At 41.9% G+C, this 24,538-nt stretch overlaps 1 protein-coding gene across 4 annotated transcripts in view; it reads right to left on the reverse strand.

Moving 5' to 3' along the window:
* ARHGEF7 (Rho guanine nucleotide exchange factor 7) overlaps positions 1–24,538 on the reverse strand; it is a 2,881,265-nt gene that overhangs the window by 1,985,575 nt on the left and 871,152 nt on the right. For all 4 annotated transcript variants that reach the window (XM_044072654.1, XM_044072651.1, XM_044072652.1 and 1 more), the window contains one exon: positions 6,695–6,896. In XM_044072654.1, coding sequence (XP_043928589.1) covers positions 6,695–6,896 — 202 coding nt within the window. The remainder of the gene's footprint in view (positions 1–6,694; positions 6,897–24,538) is intronic.

Here is a 24,538-nt window from a genome sequence, read left to right on the forward strand (position 1 = left end):
AAGTATATACCTTTTTTCCCCACCTGTCTAAAGCACGAGAATCCTTCTCAGAGGGAATAGGATTTTTAGAAGAAGCAACTTTAGCAGCCTTAGAGCCCTGAGAAATAGTTTCAGGATCCGCAGAAGGGTTCTTAAATAAGAATAAATGAGAGTCAGGAACCCAATAAAATCTATCAGGCTTAGAAGGAGCAGGAGGCATGGAATCAGGATTAAAATTAGCCTCAGAAAAGGCATCATCTACAATGTCCAAAACAGGAGGGATAGCTAAAGGCCTATGCTGAGGAAGAAGAAGAAATTCTCTAAGCCTCTTCTTTAAAGCAGAATACTCCTGACCTTCCCAATGAAAATGTTCCCTCATCTCATGCAAGGTTTCCCCAAAAGAGAAATCTTCAGGCGGAGAGGCCGAGGGTAAGGAGTCCTCAGCATCCAAATCCTCATAAGGAGGAAAAGAATAGTCCTGATCTGAGGAAGAGACAGAAGATACAGAAGCCTGGTCAGAGGAATCCAGAGGAACATCCTGTCAAGGCCTTTTCTCAGGAGGGGGGTGAGAACCCCTAATCATTGTGAGCAAATCTTCAGCCATCTTTAATAATTGCTTCTGTGTCCTGGGAGTAGATTCAGAAGCAGCTTGAGCAGGAACTTTAGACTTAACAGGAGTCTTTGTCTTTGCCTTTGAAATAGTAATGAGTAGGCCTGAAAACCCCTCAGAAGCCGGGTACCTGCACAGCGGTTCCGGACCCATCTGAGGGAGCACGTCCGGTCCTGCAGCAGTTAAAATAGTAGGCCTTGATGGCTCCCCATGGGAGTCGTGACCATCGGTTCAGAAGTCGCGGACGACAGGGGCTGCAAAAGCGCCTCACTGACGACAGCCGAACCGGACGCTGGCTCCAGCTGCAACGAGTCCTGTTTGGACCTCGGAGGCCTGTCTTTGTCTTTGCGCTTCGTTTGAATTCCGGTAGTGTCCGACGACATTCTGTAATTGAAGCGTCTGCTAAAATAATTTAGAGTCAATCGTACCTGCGCTTAATAGTACGAGAGTTGAACCTGGCACAGAACCGACAACAAGAAACGTCATGGTCAGGGCCTAAGCAAGGTAGACAGTAAGAGTGGAAAATTTATGAGGTATTTGTTTCCCACACGTTATACAATTATTAACTTTTTCTGACATCAGAGGAACAAGAAAAAGATTCCCCAACGGGGTACTTAGCTTTGAGAAGAGAAGTAAGAACTTCGGACCGACAACAACAAAATACGCTGTTCGAAAATTGCCAACCAACGACTTGCGAGCTGCTTTCCACCGCACGGCAAGAAAGACTGGAGAAGATGGCGTCGGCTGAGGACTATGTACCAGAGCGTACAGACATCAGGGTACTAGTTTGAACCGCCGACGCCGGACCCAGACTTTGGGATTCTGGCCGACCTCGGGCTGCCTGCCGGCAGGAGCACCCTACAGTTATGACTGCAACAGTGAAACACGAAGAACATCGGATAATACCTGTTCATCTATGGGCCGTCCTGACAAGGAAGACTTGGACCGCGAATGGGCAGATATTGGGCGAATGCTGTGACCATTGGTAGGGTTGCCAACTTTTCATATGATCAGGATGGGACATTGTCGGGACACACATCAGAGTTTACAGGCCAACACCTACCCACGGTCAATACAAAGGATAGTACTTTAGCTTTATGCCTAAATATAAAGTTTTATTGTTGTAGCGGTGTAGTTGTTTATTCTGTTTCGTTTACTTGCTTATTCTGTTTCTTGTAACATTTAGGTATTTTATATATGAAAATAAGTATTGCATGGGACTATTACATAAAATATGGAACATAATTATGTCCTACAATCGCAGGACATTTGACATTTATAATAGTTTTGGTATGGACACAACTGCCTAGAGGGGGACTGTCCCTCACAATGTAGGACAGGTGGTAACCCCAACCAGTGGGCTAGGCTTAGCAATGTGAAGTATGAACAAAATCAAAAAGATGTAGAAGTTTTGTTTGGAAGTGTTTATACAGTTTTTTTTTATAACCCAAGCAAACTTCAGTGATTTCTTCCTCAGGTAGAAAGCAAATGTTGTAGATGAGACTGGACAAATAGAGGTAATTGGGACAGTAAATGAGTTGGTAAACCTTAGAAATTCTCTACAGAGTAACTTTGTCAGAAATGTTGGAGAAGCAAATTATTGTTACTAAAAAAATTACTCTTTTGGGCTGGGATATAGGATATGAATTGCCCATATATAGTAAGGTCTTACTAAGTTTAATTCTATTGGTTGCCAAAAATCAAGTATTACAAAATTAAAATTTAAACCAATTGTAATTGAAGTACTGATCATGTTTAAGGAAAGTAAAAGAAATGGGGGTGGAATTTTTAGAAAAGTGAAGAGAAAACTATACAGAAATAAATGTGAGCACAATTCACGCAGAATAATGTTCAGTAGGAGGAGTGAGGTTTAAGGGAAGCCATGAAATGAACTCTTTATATAATGATGGACTAAATGATAACTGTTAAAAAGAAAACCTGTAAAATGAATAAAAATGAAAAATATTTGCTGCAGTTTGTATTTCTTTCTATTACTGTATGTGTGCAGATATCAATATCTATAACATAAGAACTTAAAAAAAATGTTTAGAAATCATGTCTAAGGCTGCAAAATGACCTTTTGTTGTTGTATAAAAAAGTGTGTTTGCATAACTTTTATACAAAACAAAAGGTTGTTTTGCACCAATTACAAATAAAACCTTTTTAAAATTTGCTTCTGCATGGAAAACAAAATGTGCCAAACCATGTTTACGGCATGAATATTCATGGATGGGCAGGGAGTACTTACGTTACTTTGGGTTCCGGCTATAATTAGACTGGACTAGCAGCATAGGTAAGTAATTGTAAATTAGTTAGATAACTGACAAGCTGTTAAATTATCAGCTTTACAAAAAAATTAAATTATTAATTTTAACTGGTCATAGCCACCTCTCCCAGGCAATATCCTTGCCCTCATATGGGTAATGGCCAGTGCAAGAACAACATGGAAGTAGACATCCAAGCTGGTGATGGCAGCTCTTGATGGTCATGCACATGGGAACATGACAACTGCTGTTGCATCGACACAGGTGACTCCTATAGTGATAATTGTGTGGGAAGGGGACTATGGTCATTCATTACAGAGCTCCCACTGCCAGAACGCTGGTGAGACAATCGAGCTCCCTGATGTTTGCCTGGATAATAATACCCCTGGACAGCTTTTGCCCTAAGGGATTTGCAAAAAGGGGGATATTCTGCACACCTAGGAAACAAATGGGCTGATGTCTGACTAGGGATGGGTTGATGGTTGGGTGGTAGAGAGAGGAAAAGCACCTAGAAAAAAGAAATATCCCTTCAGTGCCTGGTTAATGTACACAGGAGGTTTAGGCAGCTTAGGTCTAGAGTCTTTGGCAATAAATGTGGGCACTTTTATGCACCAATTTCAATGAAGATAACTGATTCTGCAAGAAGCAGAAATAAATGTTTTTATGCCCTGGTTATGAATGTGAAAGGTTAGTTCAGATCCATTTACTTACAAAGTTCATAAGTAAAAACAAAGTAAAATAAACAAAAACATTGGACCAGAGAGCCAAGCAATTCTGCAAACTGACTTGACAAAAAGAAAGACTACTAAAAAAGATTACAGCAGGCCCAACTCAGACCATTGTAATTCATCACACAAGTCTGATGCAAGCAGTTGCAGAAGTCATCAACAATCTAGAAGACAATAAAAAGTAACAAAGTTAAATATGGCTGTACAGGACCAAACGATGGACAAACCTGGATCTGGGGGCAACGACAGAACCAATGCTTTACAGCATAACCAGAGAAAAACAAATGTCTACCTGGTCTAAAAACTGGGCATGCAGTCTACTTGAATGGCCAACTCTGATAAGAGACTGTAGTAGGAAGGATGCCACCCAGGGTTGCCAGATGTCCCTATTTGGGCGGGACTGTCCCGAGATCAGCAGCCTGATCCCGAGTCCCGCCCTGCCGGTTTAAATCCCGGGCAGCCTCCGCTTTGTTTTTTTTTTTTATTGGCCCGTATACCGGCATACGGGCCAATCAAAACATCGCAAAACAGAGCTACTTCTGTTTAATGCGGAACATCAGAGTTCCGCATTAAAGACATGGAAGACCTTTTTTTTGTTTTTAGTCTTCACTTACAGTCTTTACTTTGTCCCTACCTGGCCAGTCGGAAATCTGGCAACCCTGATGCCACCTGACCTATACTACAAACAGCTTGCACTAAGGAGGTAAGAAGGGCTGGAGCACATCCTTTCTCACTCTAAAGTGAAACATCACCCTGTTGTTTCTACTGTGCCTTACAGGATTAATGCTGTGGTAAGAGCATTGCTCTTTCTTACACTAACCCATTCTGATTTTAAACAAGCTGCAGATTACAAACTCTTCAGTAGCAAAATAACTGCTCATTAGGCAGAGGAGAAAATCTGTGCACAAGCAAATACAACTCATGCCTACATATGCTTTGATTTTTTTTTTCAAAGGGAAGACAGAAGTGCTTTCCCAAAACAATAAAACTGACTGGAAGATGTTTCCATCATGGTAAAATTCTTTACAAGAAAGATTTTTTTAATCTGCCTCAGTTTCTAAGTTAAGTTGATCTGACCTTTTTAAAATATGTTTAAATGAGTAAACAAACTGTTCTCATCTTTTTAAGCCAAAATCTAGGCCACAAAGTCAAGGGAAAACAAATTAGCCTGGAGGTAGGAAAGCTGAAATACCCAAAGCAAATCCAAGCAGAAAAAAGAGAATATGCAGTGAACTACACAGAAACTGAGCACACACGTGAGATTCAGAAACCTTAACCACTCAGATGATGTGTTAACTTTTTCCCCCTCTGAAAGCAGGCATTGGTACTGTGAATGGTAAGCAGGTATTAATCCAGTATAAGTAAGTGTTCACAATACATATTTTTATGGCTTGGTATCATGCCCTCAAATACGGGCCCATCATGTAGGAAAGAAATCAAACCAAGAATTTAACTTAATTTACAATGCTTGAAAGCTAAAGTAATGTTTTCATATTATGAGTGTATGTATGTTACAGTATGAACCAAAAAACAGTAAAACCATGTACTTTCTTCTCAGAATCTTGATTAAGAGTCAATCATGCAAGGTGTAAGAAGAAAGAATGGGTTAGAAAAGGAGAGGAGATCTGGTTTTTCTTTTAACACCAAATTTTCCAAATTTCTGTCCCCACCTCACCTGTATAAGGAAAACAATGACAGATGCCCTCTTCTGTAACATGGAAAAATAAAAAAAAATTGAAATATCAGTTCCAAAATAACATATTACAACACACAAATTCTCCATCAAATTTAACATTTGCAGAAATCCAATTTAAATCCTTCCAATCACATACAAGTAGAGCTGGGACAGACAGCCAGTAATAATCCCCACAAAGGCTTTTTTAATGCAGCCACTATTTAGTACTAAGCCAATGGAATGCATTCCTAAAAATCACCTCAATAAAGGCAAAAGAAATGACTTTCATTTTCAAGGCCAAACAATCGTCCTATGATAACAGGGAAACAATAAGGCTTATTTTGCATCATACAAACATTATCTTTATGCTCTTATTTGCATAACAATACACAGTGATGAATGACCTATGTACATATGTATACAATTCACTGTTTGTATACTGTTGATCTTGATGACAGGATACCATTAATCCTGACCTGTGTTTAAACCTAAACTCTATTCTGCAATATCACAAACTTCTAAAACTGCCTGTTTGGCTGGTGTCATGGCTGAAAAAGGTTCAATGACCTGTCCTTGACCTCCCTAACAAAGACAATAAATAAATAAGGAGCAACACTGAAAGGCAATGAATGCTGAAGAGACAAAAGGAAAGAAATGCTGTCATGCAACACTCCCAGACACTAACAGTAATGTCCATTCCCACATGCTGCAAAATTATTGAGGGCTACACAAGCATGATCCGTGATCATTTAGGCAATGTACCTACTGGCTCTGAGTCCATCTTTTCATGCCATCTCCTCACAAAAGGAAAACTGTCAGTCACTTAGTCCCACTCCTCAGGCAAGCCCTTTCATCATATTTGCTGCTAGTCAAACTTGTGTCAGCTGTTGTGTGGGCAAGTCTTTTGTCAGTACTTCGACAGTGCCAGCACTAATGCATCTCAAAGCATGCCTCAGTCATCCAATAAGTGCATCCAGAAAAAAGTTCAACAGAACCTCAGTTCACAGTTAACAGCATGCAGTATCATCTAATGCCTTTAAAATGTCCAACTATATTGAAAAAATGGTACAGTAAGCAACCGGCACTCTCAAGCAACCAGCAAAAAAAAAAAAAATCGAAGAAATGCAGTACAATTTTCATGTGCTGCACTTTCTGCCCCCCCCCCCTACAGAAACAAACCTTACGTTTTTAGAGTTTTAAAAAGGAAGATAGGAATACATTTTCTCTCTCCCCAACCTGAGACCAAGTCAAACCAAACAAATAGTATAGGGTACAGTATTAGTCAGGCCTGTTTTTAATAGCAAGTCTCAAGCAACCAGAAACGACAGTTAACCGGCATCTACCAATCCCCATGGGTGCCGGTTAACTGAGAGTTTATGGGATAACAAAATACATTTCAGCACAAAAATCGCCATCACCTCGTAATAGTAGTACTTACCATTTGACTTTACTTCTCTAACATAATTGCTGGGAAACCACCCCGATTTGCTGTTTAATTGTCCTTCCCACCATCCTCCTTCTTCTACTCGTGTCACATGGATAATATCACCTTTTGTAAATGAAAGTTCATCTTCGTTATTCTGCTGAAAATTAAATTTTGCCTTCACAACCAGTTGATGGTTGCTGTTTTCTGTCATGTCCTAAAAAATTAAAAATGAGACAATTATTTCAACTGCTAACTGCATCTCAAGATCACACAAACATAAATGAGCATTTACACTTCCAGCAAAGACGTTTTACCATGCATGTGTCTTCTTTTAAAGAACCTACGAAAAAATGATTTTTCATTTAGCACTGCAGTACAGTAGCTAGAAAACACGTGACCTTTTAGAGTTCCCCTTTCTTGAAAATGTCTAAATAACAAATCTAATGACAATAAATGTATTACATTATGTAAGCAAACTAGCTTGCCAATATGAAAAACAACATATCTGATGTTACCTGGGCTGGTGGCCACAGTGAATGCTTAGCGACAAACTGATCAGTAATGCTACTGTACCATTATGTTTTTGCCAGTGGAGGCTTCTATTATAATGTACTGTGATTAAAAGTAAATTCTTTACTTCCATGAACAGAGCACCATACGTTAATAAGATATTTTAGACCTGAACACTATTAATATATCTAGGGCATACAACACAATACAAACTTCATCTTTCTCTATAATGCCTGGGGGGTCATAATTTCAGTGCTTCTACATTAGAGTGTTTGCACAATCCTCGGTGCAATAGTCTTGTCTCATTATTGTGTCTTTCAGTATATAGGCCCTCTGCCATGAGTATATCACACCCAGCATCAAGATGTGCGACTGTTACCAGTTCTGTTTTACAGAACCTGCATTTGCCTGATTCTCCAGTCTTTTCAATGGACTTTGTAAACCAATGTTTACACAGTCCATTATCCTGGGCCAACATTATTAGCCTTTCATCTTTTGGTTTCAATTCACCTCTCCTTAACCATTCCTACAGGAAATCTTGGTCAACATGAAGTTGTTCCAGGAGATCTCTGTATTTGTCACTACATTTATAGATTTTCCAGTTTTCTTTCCTTCTCATTGATCATACTCTTTATATTCTTTCATTTTTGACAAAATCAGTTGCTGGCTGATTTTTATCTACTAGTTGTTAGATTTCCATCCCACTTGATAATGAAATGCTTCTGCTAAACAAAGCAAAGATGTCATCTTAGACTTCTCCTGGATCTGATGAGGTCAACAAATATATATGCAGTCCCACTATTGCAGATCTATACATGTAATAAATTTGGAGGAGGCCCATACCTCCTTCAGAGTGAGGAGTACACAATCTTGACATGCACTAATTATTATATACCATTTATTTAAAATTTGTTGACCAGGAAAGTCCGACAAAGACAGCGCCTATTTTCAGTGGAGGCCCAGGGAGAAATGCTCCAGATACATGTCTTTGGATTGCGGGAGGAAACCCACGCAAATGCAGGGAGAACATGCAAACTCCACACAGAAGGCACCCCAGCCAGAATCGAACCAGAGAACCTTTTGCTGTGAGGCGACAACTTTAACCGCTGCACCATTTGATAAGCATGAAACATACCTAAACTATTTGTTTTTATGTTACACGAGTCATTCACAACCTTTAATAAGAGCTTTTATACCAGAACCCTGGTAAAAAATCCAAATTAGCATTTATTTTAATGCATACAGATTCACAAAAGGCAATCATCCAAAACTTGGTCTGTGACATATCATCCTCGTGTTTTGATGCTTACTGGTACAGCTTCATGTTTGTGAAGAAATGCCAAAAACAATATCTTCTCTACCTAATGAAGAGCTACCTCACAACAGAAGAGGTATACTGGAAACTAAAGGATCCTCCCATTATAAAGAATAACTGCAACACACCATCAACATGCTGCTCAAACACCTGAAGATTAGTGGTAGAATGAGTGGATCCTTCTAGTTCCCAGCCAGTGTTCATTTCAAATGAAATGAATGACAACTGAAAACAAAGGAATCTGCTGCCTATCATACAGAAATCTGAGAAATTCTGTTAGACTGTATATACTCCTTATTTCCACTTATTTCTTCCACATCCCAAAGATATGCTGATGGAGGAACTACTGACCTCTATGCTCCCAGTAAGTGGACATTTAGGTGTGTGTGTGCGTACGTGCGTGTGTGTGTGCACTGAACTAGAGTCACGTTCTGGAGACCTGCGCTCTGGCTCCTGTGCAACCATTAAGAATGTAACAGAAAACAAATAAATGAAAAAGCTTTCCTTCTAAAGAGACTAAAAAAAAAGTCTCATAGTGTGTACCAAGATGCAATGAAACAACTACTTTTCCAGTTTCTCTACCAAGGATCTGTCAGTTGAACAATTTAGTTTTAGGAAGCCTAGCTTGACTGGATCACTAAACAATACACAAAAAAGAAATAAGTATGGCAGACCTTTTTATCTTTCATGTATTCAATATACTAGGATTATATTAATTTAACACATACTGCCACATCTGCTGCCATCAGTTTCCTCTTGGAAGGAGCGGTCTACAAAATACGGTGGGTAAGTAATACTAGTCAACAAGCAAGCATAATAAAATAACAATGGTTTTGAGTATTATCTTAGTTCGATATGGAATAATTCTTGTTCATTACAATGCCCTGTAATCAACTGACTCATCTAGATAATGTAAGCAAAACGTACCCAATTAGCAAAACGCAAGATTACTGCTGTAAGTTTTAACTCTGCCACCTGAAGGACTGTCAGGTACCTAGTAGCTCAGTACATAAAGCTTTCCCAGGCTACTGAAGACCCTTCCTCTAACTTACAATCCCTGACAACTAAGGTCTTACTTCTCCAGATCTCTTAAGTCCAAAAGTTATAACCTCCTAACAGCAAACAAGCACAATCAACAATAAAAAGTATCCATTGAGAACAGCATTTAACAAACCCTGAGGCAAGGGGCAGGAGAGGTAGGATCGATGGAACTAAAACTACTAACATAAATTTAGCATTAAGGCAAGTAGGTAACTTTCATACACAACATTAAGAGTTTCAGTCCTATCACCCCCTAAGACATAGTCCCAAGCCAAACTGCTTGGGTGACTCACCAAGATATAAAACCCTTAATTATGGCCACTCCAAAGGTTGTTTTGAACATGAAAGCATTAGCCATTCAGTGATGCGAAAGTTAACAGCTGCATAATGTTATCCACTGTGGCATTCCTGAAAAGGGGCTTGAAAGGTAGCCATGTTTCTTGCAGTATAAGCATTTAAAGCTTGTGGTAAGGATATGCCACATTTCTGATAAGAGAAAGCAATGCACTAAGACAGCCAGGAGGAAAGAAGTGTTTTGGAAACTTTCTGGACAATCTTTTTGGAAGAAAATGACACAACTGGGAATCTTTTCTTACTGCTTTAATTCCAGTAAAATAAAACCTGACCTGTCTATGCACATCCATACAAAAAATAAGTACTCACTTTAGTTTAAATAGCTTCGGGAAAATACATGAAGATAATCCATGTTACAATTCGTGGCGACTTTGGCATAAATGAAGGACTGATGTTCAAAAAAACTTTATCCTCCTTGAAAATAAAATATAAGGGATGAATACAAACAAACAGTGCAGAAGTAATGCGTAGTAAGAGCACGGACTTCTGTGTAAGATACCTCATTTCTGCTGAAAAAGCTGGTTCAAAAGGAGACAAGGGAAGGTTTTACAGTATAAAGTTCCTATGAGGGGACATGTGGGCGTAATATGTGGACAGAGGAGAATGGTTCCCCTCAGGAATATTTTGCATACTTTTAATGAAGCCAGAAAAGAAGAGTTTGTTCTGTGGTGAAAGTCTGAAGTAGCAGCCAAGTGGGCTTTAATGGAATAGAAACTCAGCCCACAGTGAAATATCCTAAGACAGATAGCCTGAAATAGAATGGGCTGGGCTGCAAATGAAACCATAACTGTGGTCATAGTTCAAGTTGAGAAAAAAAACAGCTGTTTTGAATGATATGCCCTCCTCTGGTACCAGGTCTCCAAGCAAAGATCAGGACCTAGACAAAACTGGCTAGTTAATACGGAACCCTGGTCTTCAAAGGAAGTGGAAAAATCATGCGGTTAACTTTAGGGAGTGTAAAAGGCTACATGGATGGCACAGAAGAATTTTAGTAGGTCTCTGATGGAGCAACATGCCCAGGAGGTGAGGCCAAAGCAGTGGAAACCACATCTGTTGGGATCAAAAGTTTGCAAAATATTATCCATTGTAGTACTCTCAAGCAGCAGTCAAGCAAATGTGTAAGGTGATGATAACTGCTGCCTTCAAATTAGCAGAAAAATGTATGCATAGATTATGTACTGCTGGTTCAAAGACATGCCAGGTAATTGAGCTCTGGAGTCCTGTCAAATTGCGGGACTTGTATGTGGTGGATAGAACCAAGAATGACTTCTACAAAGGATAAGCTATGTTCTCAAACAGACTTTTCAACGGATGGAAACTCATGACTGCAACAAAAATATGGCCCTTGACAAAACAAAACAACGAGAGCACTAAGTGTGGACCACCATCAACAAGCTGCCCAAACACCCGAAGATTAGAAGTTCCTCTTAAACAGCCTTCACTACAAATGCTAACCATTTGGTAAAAGCACTAAGGAACAATGAGGTAGACAAGGAGACCTTTCTGCTCTGAAAAATATTGAGTCTCTATGGCAAAACACAGAAACTGCTGCTGTTATATGAGGATTCTAACGTATCAGAAAGTGCCCACCATGTAGACAGGTTCACAGGAGATTACTAGACTAACACCTCAACAAATGCTTAGCATTTGTAGTGGAGGAGGTCTAACAGGAACTTCCAATCTTCAGGGGTTTAGGGAGCTTGTTGATGGAGGCCCACACTTACAACTCTTAAGATTTTTGCTTTGCCAAGGGCCACATTTCATTAAACCCATCACATTCCCCTTCAGGAAGGGGCTGCATTAGCACTAGCTAATGTAAATTCTTTGTATTTCACAAATTTCATGAAAAATATTAAAGGCAGTCAGGTTCTGAAAAGGATTAACATCTACAGTACTTTCTTGGAACAAGAAAGAGAAACAAAGGAGACTTCCAAGATGGCTGCATACTGACTGACAGCTTAATTTCAGCTCTCCCAGTGTGAAAACAGAAACTGAGAAAACAGAGCCTGTGAACTTGTCTTTGTGGGTAAATTTCAGTAACTGGCTAGTAGGTAACATTGCCTGGATGACAGCAAAAAAGAAATTTGGAGAATCTGAAAGAAAATGAATCACAAAAGGTGAGGAGAAAACAGACTGGGAAGAATTCCGCAGCTGTTCAGCAAAAAGCAGTGCAAGCTCCATATATGTTGCAAGGCATGACTTCCAGTAACCTAGATGAAAAAATAAAATCAAACGTACTCAGATGATTAAAATAAACAAAACATCGGAGTACATCAACCAAAACAACAAAAAATGGAAGAAGCTTTAAACAGATATTCAGATGAGGTGAGAAAACTGCAAAAATCAGAGGTTGAAATAAAAAAAAAAGGCTAGCTGAGTATGAGACTGCTCAAGAACAGACATTTCAAAAAATAAAATAATTACAGGACGAAGCACATTGGGAAAAACTGAAATTTTCTTCTGTACCAGAGAAACTGGAAGGAATGGACTACATTAATTTTATGAAAGCACAAATCAGCAACTGAACTGGTATTCCACAGCAGATGATGTTAACTGAAAGGTCACATCGTGTAAATACTCCAAACCAAGCCAAGCCTCCCAAGAGGTACTGTTGTGACTATGTCATAACTCCATGCTGGAGTGAATGACTTGAGACGTACTTCCCTGGACTATATTAAGAGAGACATGATCAAACTCACTAAGTATGTGTCCCAGGCAGGTATGTTCCTAGCCTTAAGCAGCATTCTACCATCACCCAGAATGCTGCCTCAATGCACATGAAAATGACTGACTTTAACAACTGGCTTAGTCTCTGGTGTCATTCGAAGGGGATACAGTGTCTAACAGCCTGGGATGACATGACTGACAAACCATGATGCTTTGCTAGAGATGGCCTGCATCTGTCACCCTTGACCTTCAGGCTCCTGGCAAAGGCTCTTTCCTCCCCCCATAGTGCCTTCTTTAGGCAATGCCATGAAGTCAAAATTACCAACATGAAAATTTCTTCAAAACGTAAATTAAAGGTCATGCTGCTAAACACATAGTGTCTACATATGAAACTGCACTCATTGCAGGCATTCTTAACCCTGGAAGAATTTGACATTTGTGCAGTCACACAAACCTGGTTCAAAGTTGCGGAGAGCACCCCAACCATACCAGGCTACTCATCCTATCATTGATTCAGACCCCAAACCGTGGGCAGCAAAACAAAAGGATATGGAGTTGCAATATATATAAAATACATACACAACTCTAGGCTGGTCAAACAGTATGATGCACAGGAAACACTCCAGGTGCAGTTAACAACTGACAAGACCCCTATTCAAATCATAGCTAGCTACAGGCCTCCAACTCTGACTGAAGATGTCCACTCCCACCTATATGGACCTCTTTTAATATATCAAGATTCAACCCTTTACTCTGATCCTGGGCGACTTTAACTATCCAACCATAGACTGGAAGAAATACTCATGCCAAAACACAAATGCTCAGAGAGTCCTTGATTTTGTCATTGCAAATGCCTTGGACTAGATGGTTGACATCCTCACATGAGGTGAAACTACCTTGGGCTTGGTATTAACCAACACGAGTAACTACTGCAGCATCCCTACAGTGTTATCATCCCTGGTAAGATTCGACCACAAGGCAGTCAGTTTCGAAGTCACCATCTCCCCCAAACCCCACATCCCCAGCTAGGGTCAAACAAAAAAACTTCTCCAAAAGCTGATTACAACCTCCTGAGGGAAGGTATAAACAGCTTCACAGACCCCTCCCCCTCCATAAGAACTGGTACATATGTCCAAACCTACACCAAAGTACTATATGAGCATTGATATAGCTGCAAGGAATCAGGAATACCAGGCAGGACAAAATCCTCCTCCTCAAGGAAGAGAAATCTCTCTAGTGGACATCTACAACAAATAAACTTTATAATAAAAGGTAAAAAATTGCGCTCCGGGACCAAGAAGGAGTAGGTGCTTAACTGGAAGCAATCTCTCCTTAGCCTGAACAAGCAAATAAGAGCACTAGTGAAATCCTCCAAAGCAAACTTGGAGTCCAAACTGGCCACATTTACTAAAGACAATCATAAGGCCTTCTTCACATATGTCCGCAACCTGAAGGGAAGTACCCAGCTCTGCTCAGAACTGGTGGTCAAGGACACTACATCCACAAATGCTGTAGATCAACCTGCTGGCAGACAGGTTCAGTGAAAACTTCACTCGTCTGCACCCCCATCAGTAAAACAGGATATCACCAGTACCTGCCCCCTCCCCTTATCTCTAGGGAGCGAGACATCACTGCCTTCTCAAAGGCAAAATAACACCCCAGGCCGCATCCTACATAAACTCAGGCAGGAACTTGCTGCACCATTAGGCACCCTATTCAACCAAGACTGAGTACCAGCTTTGTCCCAGCCAGGTGGAGGACAGCTACTGTCATCCCTTTGACAAAGGTGGAGCATCCACCGATCCAGGAAATTACAGACCCATCAACCTAACTAGCCTGACATGCAAGGCCATGGAGCGGATTATCATGGACCTCATTAACAAGGACATTCGCAACCTCCAGACACTTGATCTCACACAGTTTGGTTTTGTCAAGTGGAGGTCATGCCTGTTAAATTTGGTTGACTTCTTTGAGACAGTCACCAAGGCATAGATGAGGGGAAGACGGTGCACACTGCCTACCGTGACATGGCCATTGGCTTCAATACTATTCCCCACTCAGGTATAACAGATAAACTCTCTCAACTAGGTATCAATCCATATGTTACCAAATGGGTAGAAAACTGGGTCACTGAAATAACCCACCTAGTCAAAATAGGGGAAAGCCACCTCAATTAGTAGACCCGTAACAAGAGGTGTACCCCAGGGACTGGTCTTGGGGCCTCTGCTGTTTGGGATATACTTCTCGGAGGTGCAGGTCAAATCAAGTCGGCTGTGGCTGACCAAGTTTGCAGATGACTGCAAGCTGGATGCTGTCATCAATTCTGCTAGTGATGTGGACATCCTCCAACAGGGTCTTGCCCAAACAAATGACTGGTGGAAGAAACGTGGCCTCAAACTGAATGCCAAAAAATGCACAAATTATCACATTGATAATAAGGTACTAAGCACGCAATCAGTCGTGGGGGACTTGGGCACCCAAGTTGAAAGCAAACTGACTTTTGACCACCATATTGCCTTCGTTGTACAGAAAGCTTCTTATATGGCCCACCCCATTAGTAAGGGCATCTCATCCAGGGAAAAGGTGGTCATAACATCCATGTATTCTTCCCTTATAAGCTCCATTAATGAGTATAATGTACCTTTCGGCATGTACCTCACAAAACACATACAGTGGCTGGACAGACCACAGAGGTTCCTCACCTAGAGAATCCAGGGCCTCAAACATCTAGCCTACACAGATAGCTAAGAGTCCTGTCCCTCTACTCAGTTTCCTACAGACTCCTCAGGGGTGACCTCTGTCTGGCATACAAATCAATCTCAGACCCTGCCCTGATGGGACTGCTGCATATCCACAAGTCAAGCTCCACTCGAATAACCTGCACCTGTGACCTCAATCTGGTCTATGACATCAATAGCACTCATTAGAGGGACAGATTTGTGCCCCAGAAACTCCCCCTTTTGTGGAACAGACACCCTCTCCACGTAAAGCAGAGTACCTTATTAAACCTTTTTAAGCACAACCTGGATAACTGGATGGGGAACAGAAAATACACCCCTAGGATTCCACCTGTGTCCCTGCTGGACAGTGGCACAGGGTTCTGACTTGTTGGAACAAGGGCAAAATTCTTGGCTAGGCTTGTAAGTACCTCAGGGCTAATAGCCTAGCAACTTCCAATGATCCTATGATCCATGAGAAAGCAACCTAGACTTTTAATAGTGAAGATGAAATCTTACTAGCAGGAAAGAGTGGACACTGACAAAACTGTGGCAGAAGAACAACGTACTAAAAGTGGGAGATACTACAGTGTTTGAGCAAAATGGTTACTCACTGTACACCAGGCAGGAGAGGAGTAAATTTATTCCAGTTGTGACAAAGGGGGGGGGATACTGCCAGCCCAGTTATCTGGACTTTTCTGAATAATTATATATCATTGGCGATTATAGAAATGATTTGAGTAAGATGCTTGTGTTGCAACTGTATTAAAACTGTATGTTGTGTGTATATGAAACTGCTGGTGCATAAGTGTGTGTGTGTGTGTGTGTGTGTGTGTGTGTGTGTGTGTGTGTGTGTGTGTTGAAAAGAGTTTGTAAAGTACTGAGCTTAAAAATGTAACCACAGTATAACATACTGCAAAAGAACAGAAATGTATACATATTTTAACAATGGAAACTGGGACACAGGAGGTTTACTTCAGAAAAATAGCTGAAATTAAACTACTTTATGGCTGGGCCATAAAAAAGATGTTATCTTTCAGTTTCAGTGCAGCAACAGACACAATTGTCTGTGCTGAGACGTTTTCTGTATTGTCTTGGAAGTATTTTATTGTTTACAACTTCCAGGATCTGCGAAGATCTGAGGAAAAGCCCTTGTGTATGTATTTTCACAGGTAGATGCTAAATACTGCTAGCTTTCAACAGTGGGGTTTACATGGAATACAGTCAGATGACAAGAAATTGTCATTCTGCAAGCTTTCACAGCAGTAATATTTGAGATATTAATTTAAGAAGTTTCTGACAGAGACTGTGCATTCTGTATTCTGTCTTTAACCTGACAACATCAGCTAGAGGATATATTCACCACATCTGCATTGCTGCTCTAATTAAGTGTATTAGCTTACAGTACTTCTCTTAGATATAGTCAGGAATACAGCAAAGAGCAGCTAAGATATTTTTCTTTATTTATTTTAGACTGTCCTGCAATGCTGTTTTAAATATTTCCTGGGGTTTTGAACTCTGCTGTCACTGTAAATATATACAGAGTATTTTTTGTTCTTTTAATATTTATTTAAATATATTTAAACATTTCATTGTGGCTGATCTGTCTAGAGATATTTAAGGTCTGAGTACTTGCATATTTATTTGGTGACACTGTGTAGGCCACTCCTAATAGCCTTGCTCTTAGTCAAACTTCCATTTGTGCGGAGATTGGACACCCTTTGTTAAGGGCCTTAAAGTAACTGATAAGTTGACTGGTGGCAATAAAAAACTACCTTAGAGTCTGGGCAGAAGGGGACATAGCTAGTAAACCTGTGCCAGCCTTTACCAAGGTGTGTGTGTGTGTGTGTGTGTGTGTGTGTGTGTGTGTGTGTGTAAAACAAATCTCCAAGAGTGTGTGTGTCAGCTACTTGGGCAGGGACACAAAGCACTGGTTAGACAGGGAGAGTATTGGAGGTCTTGGCCACTCAGCTAAGATCTCAACTCTATAGCTGTGTTAGTGGGGAGTCTTACTGGAGATTTGGAGAAAAATGGAGAAACCAGCCCCAAACTGACTGTGGTCTGTGTGTGCTCTTAAGGGAAACTGCACTTGATGCAGAAAGCTGCATCTGGAAATACTGTGTGTGTACCTGTCATCTTCCCAATGTACTTCCCCCACTGGTGCTATTGGTGAGGATTGAGGCTCCTTGACTACTGAGGCACTGGTGGGGCGTCACATTTATTGGTTGGCAGTGGTGGGATATCCAATTATCCACATATTGGGACTCAGTGGTGTGGATATTGAATTCCTGTAGCCTGTAAACAGTGGTCACTGAAGAAGGTGTTTGAACTCTCAAACACCTACACAGTGAACATTCAGTTTCATATCACAATAGTTTTACTTATTTTTTGTTAGCTTAGTTAGTCAGGGAGAGCAAACAAGGATGTCAGCAGAGGAGTATGGCACGCTGACAAGGAGCCAGGTGGCTGAGATGTGCCAAGCCAAAGGATTAGTGATGCCAACCTGACTAAATCAGAAATGATTGCAGCCTTAGCCACATCTGGATCACATACTAGCAACCAGGAAGACAACCAGACTAGACTTGGGGATGTACTGTTCTCAGAAAAGGGACAGTTCAACCTTTCCACAGAGGACTTAAAAACACATCTGGAGTTAAAGAGATGAACTGGACTCCAAACATTTGGAAATAGAATCAGCAGACAGACTGAGACGTCTGGAGGCTGAAGAAAATGAGAAACAGATGTCTGGAAGCTGAGGAAAAGAAGAGGCAGAGCAAACATGAAAAGGAGATGCTGACTCTTTGCCAGGGTCATAGAGGTAATGGGGAAGGGATAACTGAACCCCAGAAGCAACAAAGGTCAGTAAATTTCTTCCACAATTTACAAAAGCTGATAGTTTTGATAGTTTTATTCACATGTTTGAAAGCGTATGTAAACAGTATAATGTTGCCCAAGGGCTCTGGGTATGGTTCCTGGCCCCCTTACTCCACGGCAAAGCTATAACTGCTATTTCTAAATTGTCTGATTTTCACTGCTTAAATTATAATATTGTTAAAAATTGTCTATTAGAGTGTTTTAAGTGAACACCTGAAGCTTAAAGAAAAATGTTTTGTGAGCACAGAAGCAAGACAGATGAAAGTGTGTGTGAATATATTGCTGAACTAAGCACTTATTTTCATAGCTGGGTGACTTGATGTCAGGTCACCACTTCTGAAGGGCTGGCAAACCTTTTGGTGAGGGAATAAGACCTTAGCACTTTGCCTAAGGACATGTGAATCTGGTTGGTAGATAGGGAATGCAGGACCACAGATGTGATGGGGAAAAAGGGAGACCTATACATAGCAAGCAGAGCATCACTGCACAGGAAATGGATACCAAGTGCTGCACATGGATCTAAGGGAACCCATGGCGAACAGCCTAAACCGCCCCAACAGAGTCCGCCAGTAGCAGGGGAAGGCTCTACTTTAGGTACATGGCCAGGATCAAGGGTTAAATGTAACCAGTGGGGCCATGTAACATCTAGATGTTCCACAGACAAGGTGGGGAACAAGAAGTGGGAGAGCCAGTAAGTGGGAATGACAGAATGGAAGCTGCAAGTTGTCTGGAGACAACTAGGGTACCAAACAACAAGAGGTTATATCCTATCTTAGTAGATGGGAAACAGGCCACTGCTAAGAGAGACAGCCTCTGACCTAACCATTGTGTTGCCTGCAATGGTTAAAGAGGAGCACTACTTGCTTGGACAGTCTATATCAGTCAGAGCTTTGGGAGGGACCCCATTACAAATACCTTTGGCTAGGGTTCCCCTTGACTGAGAGGTTGGAAAAGGAAGCAAATTAAGCAAGTAGTTGTGTTTGAGGATATCCCTGCAGATGTCCTGATAGGGAATGATTTTGATAATGCAGTACCTTGTGTGCATACAGTTACACAGAGTTAGGCTTGGATTCAAGCATTTCGGTCTGGTAGCCTGGGGAGACACAGACATGCAGCCAGGACTGGTGTGGTGGTCACTCCAGAGAGGGGAGTTACCTAGTAGCAGTGAGACTGAAGATGAGATACAGCTGCTGGTGGGTACAGATGCTCCCTTGGACAGACAAACTGCAAGGGCAGAGGTGAGTAGTAGTACCCAGGCTGACAGCCCACCTCTTTCAACTTTCTAGTTTAAACCCACATTTGCACTTGTTTCCCACCTTTCCTGTAACTAGGCTAGTCCAGATACAGACTTGCTGTATCCAGGACTGTTTGTAAGCTTCTGAGCGGTACCAAAAAGTTTGCTCTTCAATTTTCCCTTAGATATGCTAGTTCTCTCCTCTCCTGCACTTTTACTAGCTTATTAGTCTAGCACTTTACCAGACTTCTTGCAGCAATTATTGTAGCACACAAAAGTGCTACCAGCACTAAACGTTCTACAAGGAAACAGCTCCAGTACTTATTATTAATGCCCATCCCTCCAGGCATGTCTAAACGTCAGTTCCCCGTGCTTTCTCCTATTAACCTGGTGAACTTGGGCATCCTGAGGCAATGTAGCAACTGCCTCATGTATAATGACAACCCTCTCCTCTTACCTCCCAACACTCAGACTTGCGAGAGATGCACTTATATATCCAAATTGGAAGCCACGCACTCTCCAGCCAAGATCGGGATAGCTGGTCAAGAGGAGAAGGCCAACACTTGCACCACACCACATGGAACACATAGCCCTCCAGAACACACACCAGCACTGCCTTCACATCAAAACACAAACCACACACCCACCTTTGTGGAGGCTCTCAATAAAAATCTACAAAAACAGCAGAGACCTCCAAGGCAGAAACGCACTCAATCACCACAACACAACACTAATCACGAGACACATAACTCCTAAATTGTGTGACACTCAACCAAAGCCCCTAAGGCAAAACAGCAAGCCCAACACACTAGTCATAGGTGACAATAGTGAGGCACACTGATGTCTCACTCACTAGGGTGAATAAGGAGATAGTAACAGTCAGCTGTCTGTCAGGTACCAGGATTCGCCACATAACGCACGCACTCAGGTCCCTCAACAACAGGTACAAATATGACTCGATCATTGTACATGTGGGTTTGAATGACCTGAGACATACCTCCCTAGACTATATGAAGAGACACATGCAGGAGATCGCAGACTATGTAGCCCAGGCGGGTAAAACCCTAGCCCTGAGCAGCTTCCTACCATCACCCAGAATGATACCACAGTACAAGCAGAAAATGATTGATTTCAACAATTGGCTAAGTTTCTGGTGTCATTCTAAAGGGATCCAGTATCTGTCTGCCTGGGATGACATGACTGACAGACCTCAATGCTTTGCCAGAGATGGCCTGCATCTGTCACCCCTGGGCTTCCGGATACTGGCCAAGGCTCTTGCCACCCCTATAGTGCCTTTTTCTGGCAGTGTTCCAAAGACAAATGACCACTGTAACAGCTACAAACAACTGCAATCTGAGAGTCATGCTGCTCAACACTAGAAGTCTAAATCTCAAAATGCACTCACTCGAAGCACTCCTTAAAATGGAGAACACTGACATTTATGCTGTAACAGAGACTTGGTTCAATACAGCAGAAAGCACCCTGTACTACCAGGCTATAACTCATTCCACACCTTTCAGACACAGAACTTGAACCAAAGCTCCAAAGCAGTGGTGTTTCCATATTCATAAAGGATGCTCACACCTCCAGACTGGTAGCCCAACATAATGCATCAGAGATACTTCAGGTGCAGCTAACATTGGGTAAGACAGTGATTCAGGTCGTAGCCTGCTATAGGTCCCCAACCATGTCACAAGACTCACATTCCACATTCCTAAGCACCCTGGAGAATATTAGGGTCCAACCTAATACACTCATACTGGGCAACTTCAATTACCTCTCCATTAACTGGGAAAACTACTCACTTAACAATACACTTGCCAAACATTTCCTAGGATTCATTAATTCCAATGCCCTGGACCAGCTCGTTCTTATCCCCACTAAAGGTAGCAACATCCTAGATCTGGTCATTACTAACATGGGCAACCGTTGCTCTACACCATTAGTAAACTCCTCCTCCCTGGTTAGATCCAACCACAAACTAATCACCTTGGAAATCCACCCGTCCCCACAAAGGCAACCACCATGAAAAACTTCTCCAAAGCTAAGTTTGGGCTCCTAAAAACAGAGGTGGCTAACTTCACGGCACCCATGCAAATGGAGAATACTTGCATGACCGCCGAATCCTACACCAATGCACTGTACGAACACATAAACAAATGTATGGATCTCACCATACCCAATACAGCCAAGACACACTCTTCCAAAAAAGGAAGCCAATCTGCTGGTCCCCTGCCATAATCAAACTCTACAACAGAAGGAGGAAACTAAAGTGGATTAAGGTGAAGTCCCAAGAATGAAAAAACTCTCTTATCAGTCTCAACAAAAAGTTGAGATCCCTCATCTAATCCTCTAAAGCTAGCTATGAAAACAGAATTGTAGCAGATAGTAAAGACAACCACAAAGCCTTCTATAGTTATGTAAAGAATTTCCACGGCAATACCCAGATCTGCTCTGAGCTACTGCACAATGGTAACTACTATACCGAGCCAACAGATATTGCCACTATACTGACCGACAGATTCAGTGCCAACTTTACCCCTTTCTCCCCCACCCAAGGACCTATCACAATACCAGTAGATTGCCAGGCACCCAGTATTACTGCTGCACAGGTTAAAATATCACTGTCCAAGGCCAAGAATACAGCTTCTATGGGACCTGACAATATCCCTGGCTGTTCTACATGAACTACAGAGTGAATTGGCAACTCACCTGTGTGCCCTGTTCAATCACAGTCTCACCTCAGACTTTGTCCTTACCGAATGTCGCACTGCTACAGTCATCCCTCTCCACAAAGGATAAGTGACTACAGACCCTGGGAACTATCTCCCCATTCGCCTGATGAGTCTAATATGCAAAGCTATGGAACGCATCATCATGGACCTAATAAACAAGGATATAGGGAAATTTCCAAACACTGGATCCCGCACAGTTTGGTTTTGTAAAAGGTCGATCATGCCTGCTAAACCTGGTCAACTTCTTTGAGTGAGTTACCAGAGCTGTGGATGATGGCAAGGTGGTTCATACAGCCTTCTTTGATCTGGCCAAAGCCTTTGATACCATTCCCCACTCAGGAATCACAGAAAAACTCACTAAGCTAGGCATCAACCCCTATATCACTAGGTAGGTTGCAAATTGGCTCACAGATAGAACCCACAGTGTGAAAGTAACTGACTCCAAGTCAGAATGCCGACCAGTTAGGAGTGGAGTCCCATAGGGCTCGGTCCTGGGTCCTCTCCTGTGTGGTATCTACTTCTCTGAAATCCACGCCAACACGAAGGGACTCCGGCTGACAAAGTTCGCAGACGATTGCAAGTTTGGAGCTATTATAACTCCCCAAGTGATGTTGACATGCTATAGAAAGGCCTCACTGAGACCAACGACTGGTGTCAGAACCATGGCCTTAAGCTCAATGCCAAAAAATGCGTCGTCATCCCCTTTGGGAAAAAACAGGCTCCCATGAATTACCACATTGATGGTAGTCCACTGAACACAGAAGGCGTTACAAGAGATCAGGGAATACAGGTTGACAGCAACCTCTCTTTTGACCACCACATCGCCACTGTGGTTAGAAAGTCATTTTATGTGGCACAACTCTTTAAGGGTTTTGCATCCAAGAAGAAAGAGGTCATTGTCTCCCTCTACACTTCCCTCATTAGGCCAATCATCAAGTGCAATGCCCCATTTGGCATGTACCTCACTGGACACCTGCAACAACTGGAGAGGCCGCAAAAGTACCTCACAAAGAGGATCCTAGGACTTAAATACTTGTCCTACATGGACAGATGCAAAAAACTCCAACTATTCTGTGTCTCATATCCAGACTCAAAAAACTCCCAACTATTCTCTGTCTCATATAGTCTATTTAGAGGCGATTTCTGCTTGACTTACAAAGCCATGTCTGACCCAGCTCTGTTAGAAATGCTACATCTAAAGAAATCCCAATCCCTCCACATAACATGCTCCAGAGACTTCAACCTCATTACCACAATCAACAGAACATGCTGGAGGGACAGGTTCATAACCCAGAGATGGCCCACGCTATGGAATAGCCTTCCCATACATGTCAAACAGAGCACCTCACTGGCCTTCTTCAAGAGAAATCTTGATGAGTGGATGGGAAACAGAAAATTCACCATGGGGATCACTCAAGTGGCTCTGCTCGACACAGGCACTGGGAACTAAGGTCAGGTGGCACGATGCCAGGGTAATCCTATGGGCTAGGCTTGTAAAGGCTCCAGGGCCATTAGCCTAGTGCACACCTATGAACCTATGAAAATACTCAATTTCTGTAGAAAATTAGTTGGGAAGGGTTACAAAGAGAGAGTTGAAGCAAGCTCAGCTCTCAGATCGTACATTACAAGGCATGAGGGAGGTAGCCAATAAGACATCTGATTGTCAAGGAAAAGGGGAATCTGTATACTGAGACAAAGGGTTACTGTACAGAGTGTGGACCCCTGAGGGAGGGATAGAGTGAGAGAGAATACAAAAGTTGGTAGTGCCCAGAGCCTACCGTCTAGCATTTCTAGCCATAGTCCATGGCATTCCCTTTGCAAGTCATAAAGGCGTAAATCATACAAAGAGATGCATTATGCAAACTTTTATTGGACTGGGATTTCCAGGGATATAACGGCACTGCAGGACCAGTGAGCACTGCTAAAAAGTAGGCAAGGCAGGGGACAAGGTCAAAGCTCCTTTGATGCCTTTCCCTGTGACTGAAGAGCCATTTTAGAGGATAGCTATGGATACTGTGGGGCCTCTGAGTACCCCAAGTTCCATAGGGAAAATGTATATCCTAGTGGTAGTAGATTATGCTACCAGATACCCTGAAGCAGTGGCCCTATCCTCCATTTAGGCAGAAAATGTGGCAAATGCTTTGTTGGAGATTTTCAGCAGAGTAGGTTTGCCACAAGAAATACTGACTGACAGATGTGCCAATTTCATGTCAGACCTGCTGGCTTGTCTGTGGAAACACTGTGGGGTTTAGCACCTAAAGACCACCCCCTACCATCCCCAGACTAATGATCTGGTTGAGAGGTTAAACTCTACACTAAAGACCATGCTACGAGCATTTGCAGACCAGTTTAACAGAGTGGGAGACAAATATTTGCTTGGTTTGCTTACAAAGGTACCCCAATAATCCA

Source organism: Protopterus annectens, chromosome 5.part0 (genome assembly GCF_019279795.1).
Source record: "Protopterus annectens isolate FY-2018-M chromosome 5.part0, PAN1.0, whole genome shotgun sequence".
Classification (NCBI taxonomy): domain Eukaryota; kingdom Metazoa; phylum Chordata; order Ceratodontiformes; family Protopteridae; genus Protopterus; species Protopterus annectens.